Source organism: Mizuhopecten yessoensis, unplaced genomic scaffold (genome assembly GCF_002113885.1).
Source record: "Mizuhopecten yessoensis strain PY_sf001 unplaced genomic scaffold, ASM211388v2 scaffold11093, whole genome shotgun sequence".
NCBI classification, from domain to species: Eukaryota; Metazoa; Mollusca; class Bivalvia; order Pectinida; family Pectinidae; genus Mizuhopecten; species Mizuhopecten yessoensis.
This window is the reverse complement of record NW_018408876.1, coordinates 29,537-39,672: the sequence shown is the minus strand read 5'-3', so window position 1 is coordinate 39,672 and position 10,136 is coordinate 29,537. Positions and strand designations below refer to the sequence as shown.

The window sequence follows — 10,136 nt, the reverse complement described above, 5'->3', positions numbered from 1 at the left end:
ATCATGGCGTGCTGCTAGCTTAGGATCATTAACCACATAGTATGAAGGCCTTTATCTCGGCGTGCTGCTAGCTTAGGATAATTAACCACATAGTATGCAGGCCTTTATCTCGACGTGCTGCTAGATTAGGATCATTAACCACATAGTATGCAGGCCTTTATCATGGCGTGCTGCTAGCTTAGGAACATTAACCACATAGTATGCAGTCCTTTATCTCGGCATGCTGCTAGCTTAGGATCATTAACCACATAGTATGCAGGCCTTTATCTCGACGTGCTGCTAGCTTAGTTATATAATTAGGATCATTAAACACATAGTATGCAGGCCTTTATCATGGCGTGCTGCTAGCTTAGGCTAATTAACCACATCGTATGCAGGCCTTTATCTTGGCGTGCTGCTAGCTTAGGATCATTAACCACATAGTATGCAGGCCTTTATCTCGGCGTGCTGCTAGCTTAGGCTAATTAACCACATCGTATGCAGGCCTTTATCATGGCGTGCTGCTAGCTTAGGAACATTAACCACATAGTATGCAGGCCTTTATCTCGGCATGCTGCTAGCTTAGGATCATTAACCACATAGTATGCAGTCCTTTATCTCGGCGTGCTGCTAGCTTAAGATCATTAACCACATAGTATGCAGGCCTTTATCTCGACGTGCTGCTAGCTTAGGATCATTAACCACATCGTATGCAGGTTATCATGGCGTGCTGCTAGCTTAGGCTAATTAACCACATAGTATGCAGGCCTTTATCTCGACGTGCTGCTAGCTTAGGATCATTAACCACATCGTATGCAGGCCTTGAATTGGTTCTTAAAAAGAAGGCAATCAAATGTTACTGCAAATTTGGCCTCTATGACCTTGAAAGTCGGCCAAGCTCATGCCATCCAAGCATGCTACCGATCAAATATCACATTGGGATTTTGTCAATTCTGAAGAAGTTGTTAAAATGTGAACACATCTCACTACTGTGATCTTTACTTGAACGTGGGTCAAGGGTATTCATTTGATAGTGATAGCAGTTTTCGGTATGTGTGTAATTCGTCATTTCGTACATGTATTTAACAACGACGTGAATCGACGACGAATTTATATCGCCAACTCGTACGTCGTTTACACATTTGTGTACACACGCTTCATTGATCATTGGTCTGATTAACGTATCGTACTAGTCATCGAAACGTCACACATAAACACTTACTGGCTGTGATACCTAACCTTTCTACAATTCATACTTACCAACCTGAAGAAAATGTTTAGAAATGATAGCACTTACTCGCATATACTGCACGTAGACTATCACTTCGAGTCGCTGAAGTAACTTAGGTTTTAACACGTCTGCCCCCTTTGACCTAGGAGGTGGGTCGAAGTTATTATTTGATCAGTCTTGGTAGTTCATCACCACGGTATGCTTTAGTTATACCAACTCCACCTGACTTTGTCTCTGGATTATTTATGATTTTGTTGAAAGTGTTCACATGTTCCAACTTCCTACACCGTCTTTCCAGCACGCTTTTAGCCAAATATCACAGACGTAGACTTTTTGGTAAAAACTCTTACAGTCACCACGGAATTAGATTAGCTAAGTCCGTGCAGTCACAAAATACTATACGTATATCACTATCTACACGTTTTATGAACCCAGACTTTCCGCGCATGGTTGTCCCTTTTCTTTAACGATGTTGATGCTTAGCCTATGTGGTGAATTGCACCTGGAAAAAAATAGAAAGTAAAAGAACAAAAAAGCACCTAAAAAACCCACATTAAAACTGGCTAAATACATTCGGCCCATTAAGTTGCCGGTAGCACTTCCAACATCCTCGATTTCCAGGGGTTACGATCTGACGTGATCCTTGAAATCGAGGATGCACTTCCAATGAAAAAGGAGGCTGGTTTGTTGGTCAAATCAATGAAAGTTTGGCCCAAAGACCTATCATTACATACATTCAATGGGTCGTACAATGATCAGAAATTTTAGATCACCCCAGACAAAGTCTCAAGTGACCTATTGCGATCGCCTTTTGTCCGGCTCCGTCGTGCGTCCGTAAACAATTTACATTTTCGACTTCTTCTCCAAAACCCCTGAACCAATTTCAATGAAATTTTGCAGGAACCTTCCATGGACAAAGGTCAACAAAAAGAGTGGCCGGTTTAGTCCCAAGCCCCCAGGGGCCTGAGGGGCAGGGCCAAAAAGGGTCAAATTGACTAAAATTTAAAAAATCTTCTTCTCAAGACCCAGATATGGTAGAATCAAATACTCTTCATAGATGGAAGGGTCTTAAGGTGCTTTACCAAAATTGGAATTTCTTGACCCTGGGGTCTCACGTTTCCCCCTGGAGAGGGGGTAAACTTTACTATAGTTTATATAGGGAAATCACATTTTGGACCAACATTTGTTTAATTTCCATTGGAAGTAATTCAGTTTGGGTTAGCATTATCAGTATTAGGTAGCAGTTTGATAATAAGCACATATGAGCCCTGACTGACCCCCAGGGGCTGATGGGTGGGGCCAAAAAGGGTCGAATTTACTGAAATTTCAAAAATCTTCTTCTCAAGACCCAGATATGGTAGAATCAAATACTCTTCATAGATGGAAGGGTCTTAAGGTTTATGACCCTAGGGTCTCACGTTTACCCCCTGGGGAAGGGGGGGGGGGGGGCAAAATTTATTATGGTTTATAATGGCAAATGATACTTTGAATATTACATGTTAATAACTTGATTGGAATTATAACCTTGAGTTGACAGTTTGATACTTTGAAAATTTTGAGCCAGCCCTACCCCCAAGGGCTGTAGGGTGGGGCTCAAAGGAGTCAGTGTGCTAAAATTTCTTCATTTTCCTTGTTTAGAATCAGAGGTGCTAGTTTCAAATACTTTTTAGTCTTAAATCTGTATGCTAGATATATAATAAGGTGTTTTTATTGTTTTTTGTCACTTTGAATAATATTTCTGTACATGTTAAAAACAAAATAAACTCTCTATATAAGTATATCAGGTGACCGTTAAGGCCTATGGGCCTCTTGTTGGGTTACAGCGCTACGTTGTTCCATTGTTCATTTACAAGTTAATAAAAGGAAGGATGTTCGTGGATAAAAATTTGCAACTTCACTTAGTTTTAAATACTATTAATAGCACCACATTTCATCATTAAATTTTCATCGTGAAATTGAAAAGCAATGTTCATTGTAAATGGTTTTTGCAATCTTTAAAACCACAAACATATTTAAAAAAAAACGTATTAAGCCTGCTCCTCATTACATAAACTGCATTTAACGGTTGATAAAATAGCCTATATATTATTTCTATGTGCTCTATCAAGAAAGTTCAAATAATCTTTCACTAAAGCTGAATTTTGAGGGTTTATAAGTTTGGAACTTTTATGTAGGGGATATACCTACATGTCAGAGTTAAATAGAGTAGATAAGCTAACATATAAAATAACTGGCACATATGGCGCATATACTTATTAGATACGTGAATGGCAGTGGGGCATTTGACGGGGTTCGAAACAAGGAAATGCAGAAAATGTTAGTTTCTAAAGGAAATGCTCAGATTAGGGTATGGGGTCTATATTTTAAAGACAATTTAAGAAGTCTCCTTCATAGAATGTGTTAAGTATTTCGACTTCAAGAGTACATTGTATCTCCATAGGCTCGATTTGTTCATCCGAATACTGAGTGAGAGCGTGAGTCATGGTTGTTTCACTGACTTCTAATTAATTCAGCTATATCTAGGAAAACGGGATATACAGTTTACCAGGTATAGCACTCGGAAGTGATTGTTCCTATTTCCAAAAGTCCCCACCGAGCCCCACCTTTTTCCCCCCCCCCTCGACTTTTTGAAGTTCTGCAGTCTGAAACATCTTTTATTTCCTTTTTGTTTGTATTATTTAATCCCCAATCGCACCCCTAACCATTTACACCGATGTGATGGTCTCGCTGGACTAAATATAGCTATAGGTATCTTCATCCAACGCGTACAAGGTGTATACATACCTGGTTTTTATGATTTGTAATGAATTATACATTGCAATTAAGAACCACGTCACACATTTCAACCCGACCCGTGACCTTTAGACAAGACAATCAATGGCATTAGGTTGAAAGTAGGTCAAGGTCATTAATTTGAACAAATTTGGTAGCCCTGATTGCTACAGGCCAAATATCAGTACCCCGGGCCTTTTGGTTATTGGGGAGAAGTTGTTTGAAGATTTTAAGACATTTGACACCTGTGACCTTGAAAGTTGGTCAAGGTCATTCATTTGAACAAACTTGGTAGCCCTTCATTCCAGCATGCTACTGGCCAAATATCATCACCTTAGGCCTCTTGGTTATTCAGAAGATGTTGTTTAAATAATTTGAACATATTTGACCCCTGTGACCTTAAATATAAGCCAAGGTCATTTATTTGAACAAACCTGGTAGCTCTTCAACCCAGCATGTTACTGGACAAATCTCATCACCCTAGGCCGCTCGATTATTCAGAAGAAGTTGTTTAAAGATTTAAACATATTTGACCCCTGTGACCTTGAATATCAACCAAGGTCATTTATTTGAACAAACGTGTTAGCCATTTATCCCAGCATGTAACTGGCCAAATTTATGCACCCAAGACCTATTGGTTATTCAGAAGAAGTTGTTTAAATGTTTTAAACATATTTGACCCCTGTGACCTAGAATATAAGTCAAGGTCATGTATTTGAACAAACTTGGAAGCCCTTCATCCCAGCATGTAACTGGCCAAATATCATCACCCTAGGCCTATTGGTTATTCAGAAGAAGTTGTTGAAAGGTTTTTAACATATTTGACCCCTGTGACCTAGAATATAAATCAATGTCATTTATTTGGACAAAATTGGTAGCCTTTCATCCCAGCATGTTACTGGCCAAATATCATCACCCTATGCCTCTTGGTTATTCAGAAGAAGTTGTTTAAAGAATTCAACATATTTGACCGCTATGACCTTGAAAATGGATGAAGGTCATTTATTTGAACAAACTTGGTAGCCCTTTAACCCAACATGCTTCTGGCCAAATATCATCACCCTAGGCCTTTTGGTTACTGAGAAGAAGTTGTTTAAAGTAAAATGTTGACGACGGACGGACGACGGACGCCGCACCATGCCATAAGCTCACTTGGCCCTTCGGGCCAGGTGAGTTAAAACCGGAGATCCAGCAGCTAGTTTTACCCTAGATCTGTATGGCATTGTGACCTTTAATAATATATACTCTACATTGCTAGACACTATGATACACAACGTACAATAGCAGAAGTACTTGCGATCTGATGACTCGCATCACATACACTCTTGCTACCCCTTTTTGTCATATTTATTAGTATTTTGTATACCCCCACCCAGTCCATTCCAGTCATATGCCTATAGGTTTAGGTAGACTCCGAATGATGTTAAAAATGAGTTGGCCACACAAATATATATCTGTATAGATCTGCTAGCACCCACCTAAAACATTGACAGTCACTAAGTCCGTAGTCTGGTTAACCACATCGTGTATTGTTTCATTCATGCCATATTGTATACACTTGGTAGAGTACTATATATCGACTCGTTATATAGGCTAAGTCTACATATGGACAGATATCCAAGTCCATCCCCACATTATTCACAATGGAAGATTTATTTGTAATGGAAATAACATATTTTATAAATAGTCCATCGAGCACGTGATCGTCGTCCTATAATATAACCCTTTCCAGTTTGAGCTGGATGACTGTGACGTCAAAGAAGTAAGGAAGCCAGGCACAGCTGGCAGCATATCTACCAAGAATCTTACTAGGATCCTCTGATAGCAGAAGTCATCTACAAAACGAACATCAAACATACTGTCCAGTATGTAAATTACCAAACAGCAAGCAAAATGTGTTTTATCTGTCTAAAGAACACGGAAAAGGCTATTCATGATACGCGTTATAAGGTTCAACAGGGGTTCCGTACAATTAGTGACGTTATTGCTAATAATACTTGGAGGTGTGTAAATTTCCACCAATAAGAACGAGCTGTCTTTGGCACATTGCCAGATTATTTCTGATGCAATCCAGAACTTTTTGCAATATAACTTTCCGCAGAGAAATATAGTTACGTTATAAAATGGTCAATTTGACAATCATTTTAAAACATTTATCTCTAAAATTGATTTTACACAACAGTTTATTTGAGTTTTCTCGTGATTTTGTTTAAACAAAATCTTATCTTCTCCATGGATTTATGGTTACGCAAAACCGCGGAGTAATACAACCTTCACCGGACTCGATACCCACGAGCACTACCGTCGCTGCCCATTCTCATTGATACGTCTCAAATATTCACACGAGTTTTTCTTACCCAGATTTACTGGCGAGAAAGTTATCAAAATGGCTGCCTAGTATTGGAGTGCAACCCCACCGTGCCAAAGCATCTTGCTTTGCACCAAGTTTATAATCATCATGGCGTAAGTACTTAATATTTTCATGATTTTATCAAGAAGAAGGCACAAAATTTCTGAAATATGGGGGCGAAATATGGCGCCATTTCGGTGCATGTTCGTTCGTGATAAAAACTCTTCTTAATTATTAAACTTGAAAATTAACAAAAAATTCGTATGGTTATTCGTTTCATATGTACCATTGTCTATGTCACATTTATCTTCAAAGTTCTTTTACTCGGATATAATTATATATCAGTAATCTGTTAAATGGAGACCCGTAGGCAAAGACTGTTGTCTAATTATTAATTTTTAATAAGTGAATCTTTTTTTAATATTAAGTGTAAGAGTTATCGTTATCTCTGTATTTCAAATGGAAGTATACATAACGGTAAACTAAATATTTTGAAGTGAATCTTCAATGTCCTGCAACATTCTCCTGAATTATTTTGGTTTTACAATAAATTGTGTTTTTTTTTCAGGTCCCACGTTTCTTCACTGCTTGCCCTGGCAATTGCCACCGGATTCCTCGCACCTACAGAAACCATACAATTTGTTCCTAAATCAATTTCTTCAGAAGACTCTTCAGATGACAAATATGGAGTTATTCGACATGGAAACGCTTCGCTCCGAATTTCTGGTGGGCGACCTTGCTGGGTCGTTCCCTCAGAGTTCGGGCGATGACGATATATATGGGTTGGGAACTTTGTTCCCTGGTGACACCCTGAGCCCGGCCAAGGGTCTCCAGCCAACTTCTGGTCTTCTTGACGAGTTCCTCGCTCCAAGCCCAGAAGGTGTGTATACATGCTGAAATTTGAAATAGATCTTCAAAAATCATCTTTTAAAAAGAAACCTTTTTTATCACTTTGCTAACCGTGATCGAAAAAAAGTGAAATCTTGTTTGAATTATGATTTTACTGTATAAGAAATACTTTTTGAGTTTAATTAGACACTTTTGCCTTTTGTGTATTTTCAGATCCCCTTGGTGAGGAATGGATGGAGAATTCAGCCTTCGATCTGGAGCATGCATTTGGTCTGACGGACCTTGGGGATGTACTTACTGCCGCTGCAGAACCAGTCATCCCAGAAAGCCCAACATCGTCAAAACCAAAAAACTCTGGTATCTTGCACGAGTTGCTGGTTCAGCCAATGTCACTTATGGGTCCAGTTGTAGAACCTGAACATCAAATGATCGATATTGACTTGCTAGATTGTGTCACTGAAGTGAAAGACTGCGATGTTGCAGAGGGCATTTTGTCATTACTGGATCAAAATGAAAGTGTGCAAGTACAGCACATACAACCGGAGATAAGTGTGGATACATCTTCGACTGTAGATTCAATAATTGAACAATTCATCACATCACCATTATCAGTTGATGAGGTTGAAAACTTCTTGTCAAGTTCTGAACCGTCCAGTCCAGAACCAGCAAGTGTTGAACAATCAATATGTGATGATCCAGACTACACACCTGGTTGCAGTGATGATGAAATGAACCCTCCTACATCCAAGTCTAGTAGCGGTAAGGCAAAGAAAGCAACCAAGTCGAGAATTAGGGCAGAACCATATGAAATTCCCACAGAAGGACTATCTAAAAAAGAACGCAAGAAAATTCAGAACAGAAATGCTGCTATTAGATATCGTGAGAAAAAGCGTGGTGAAAAACTTCACGTAAACACGGATGAGCAAACACTAGTTGAAACCAACCAGAAACTCCATGACAAAGTTGACAGCATTTCTCGCGAAATCAAGTACATGAAAGACTTGATGACTGAAGTGTTCAAGGCAAAGGGTCTCAAAATTTCATTTAAATAGTTATAAGGGAAGGGGGGTGGTTATTTATTTCATCATATCATATTTGACTGGTCGGTCAAATGTTTTCTTCATTCAATTTATGTTGTGAATAAAACATTGATTGAATTTTTGCAAGTCTTTTTTGTCATTTGTTTCGACGTCTTCCTGAAAGTGTAACAAGACTGCTTCTTGGTAATTCATATAGGGTGTACCATATCCCTTGTACTAAAGAGTCTGTGTAGATATCTAGATTATTTAGAAAAAAAAAATCTGCTAGCACAAATACATTTTCATAGTCAATTATTGGAAATGTTCACTAATCCTAATATTCCTGGCATGAAATAACACGGGCCAGGTTTCTGGCTGGTTATTGCATACCTTTAAGGACTAGTAAACCGATAGTCTTAAGTTTTAAAATATTAAATGTATCGTAGCCTGGTATGTAATTTGTAACACATTTTCAAAAACAATTAAATCTTTAGTTCAAGCAAGTGAACTTGCACACCCCAGGAATTTCAGCTACATTGACAAGTAGTTTATCTACCAGTAATCCGCAAAGATGCAATTTACATAGGTAAGATGGTACAAAGGTCGGAGCTTTAGAATTTGTCAATCTGCTTTGAACAAGACCTTGTACGAGTATTGTTGCTGACATGGATATTCCAGAGAACATGGTAGAAAAAAATTACTCCAATTTATCCAGAGGTGGGGTCAGAACATTGAACTATTTCTGGTAGCAGTAAACTTGGGCAAATAAAGCATTTGATCTCGATGACCTGATGCATTTCTAACTTTGATCAATGGACCAATATCAACTTGTTGTAGACCACAGGGTGGAATCCTTGTAGTGGTATATATTCACCACTTAATACTCGGATAGTGCACCTGCCTTTCACCAAGACCACTGGGGTTTAATTCCTCGATCGTATCGATACTATCATGTGAAAACATTATCCTAAATCAGATCAAGTGGAAAAAAAAGGTATGGGGTCGCCTGCGGATTATGGGGAACTCTGGTTTCGTCTCGCATGAAGTCCCTCTGCTTGCTACAGTCCAGGCCGAGAAATCATATTTCGCGTGGTTGACTACAAGGAATGAGCGTGAAATAGGTTTCTCTAATGGTTGGCCCAGTAGGTGGCACACCTGTGTTGGCATGACGAGCACGTGCAGCTGGTGAGCTGGCAAGTCGGTTCGAGGAAATGCACTGGTCAGGACGGACGGTTTAATTTTAGGTCGCCGGAGCTTTAGCTCAAGTGACCAATTGCTATGTGTCGTTCGTTACCATTTTACATTTTCAACTTAAGCTGAAATACTAGCAAAGGGATTTCATTAATATTTCCTGACCAAGTGTTGTTATTTTCCGGGTCGTTCAGAAATCCAATATGGCTACCATTTTGAAAAACTATTTTAAACCTTAAGTCAAGTTCTGCTGGGCCGAATGAACTGAAACTTGGTCTTGACAAAGTGGTGTTATTTTTCGGGTCGATTGGAAATTCAATATTGCTATTTTGAAAAAAATATTTCAAACTTTAAGGTCAGTTTTTGCTGGGTCGATTGAACTGAAACATGGTAGGAATGATCGACTCATGGTCCTCAAAGGTTTGTTCCGTTTTGGGTGGATCAGAAATCCAATATGGCCGACACGGCCGCGATTTTGAAAAACTATTTCAAACTTAAAGTCAGTTCTGCTGGGGGGATTGAACTAAAACTTGGTAAGAATGATCGACTTATGGTCCTGACAAAATGTTGTTATTTTTCGGGTCAATCGGAAATCCAGTATGGCTGACATTGGAGAAGAGTGATTTATTAGGTCACCTGAGCTTTAGCCTAAGTGACCTATTGCTATCCATCTTTGTCTGTCATCGTCCGTCGGTCGTTAACATTTTACATTTTCAACTTAAGCTGAAATACTGGCAAAGGGATT

At 39.1% G+C, this 10,136-nt stretch overlaps 1 protein-coding gene across 1 annotated transcript; it reads left to right on the top strand.

The window, feature by feature from the left end:
• The first annotated feature begins 6,277 nt into the window (after positions 1-6,277).
• On the top strand, positions 6,278-8,342 carry LOC110465611 (cyclic AMP-dependent transcription factor ATF-4-like). The gene is made up of 3 exons (XM_021521556.1): positions 6,278-6,445; positions 6,901-7,212; positions 7,395-8,342. The coding sequence occupies exons 2-3, from the start codon at positions 7,008-7,010 to the stop codon at positions 8,231-8,233; spliced, it is 1,044 nt and encodes a 347-aa protein (XP_021377231.1). The 5' UTR covers positions 6,278-6,445; positions 6,901-7,007; the 3' UTR covers positions 8,234-8,342.
• Positions 8,343-10,136: the final 1,794 nt, after the last annotated feature.

Bases quoted from the DNA above. Each gene is read 5' to 3' on its own strand.
- LOC110465611 (XM_021521556.1), top strand. From the start codon at position 7,008: ATGACAAATATGGAGTTATTCGACATGGAAACGCTTCGCTCCGAATTT. The intron at 7,213-7,394 runs GTGTGTATACAT...GTGTATTTTCAG, and splicing joins CCTCGCTCCAAGCCCAGAAG to ATCCCCTTGGTGAGGAATGG.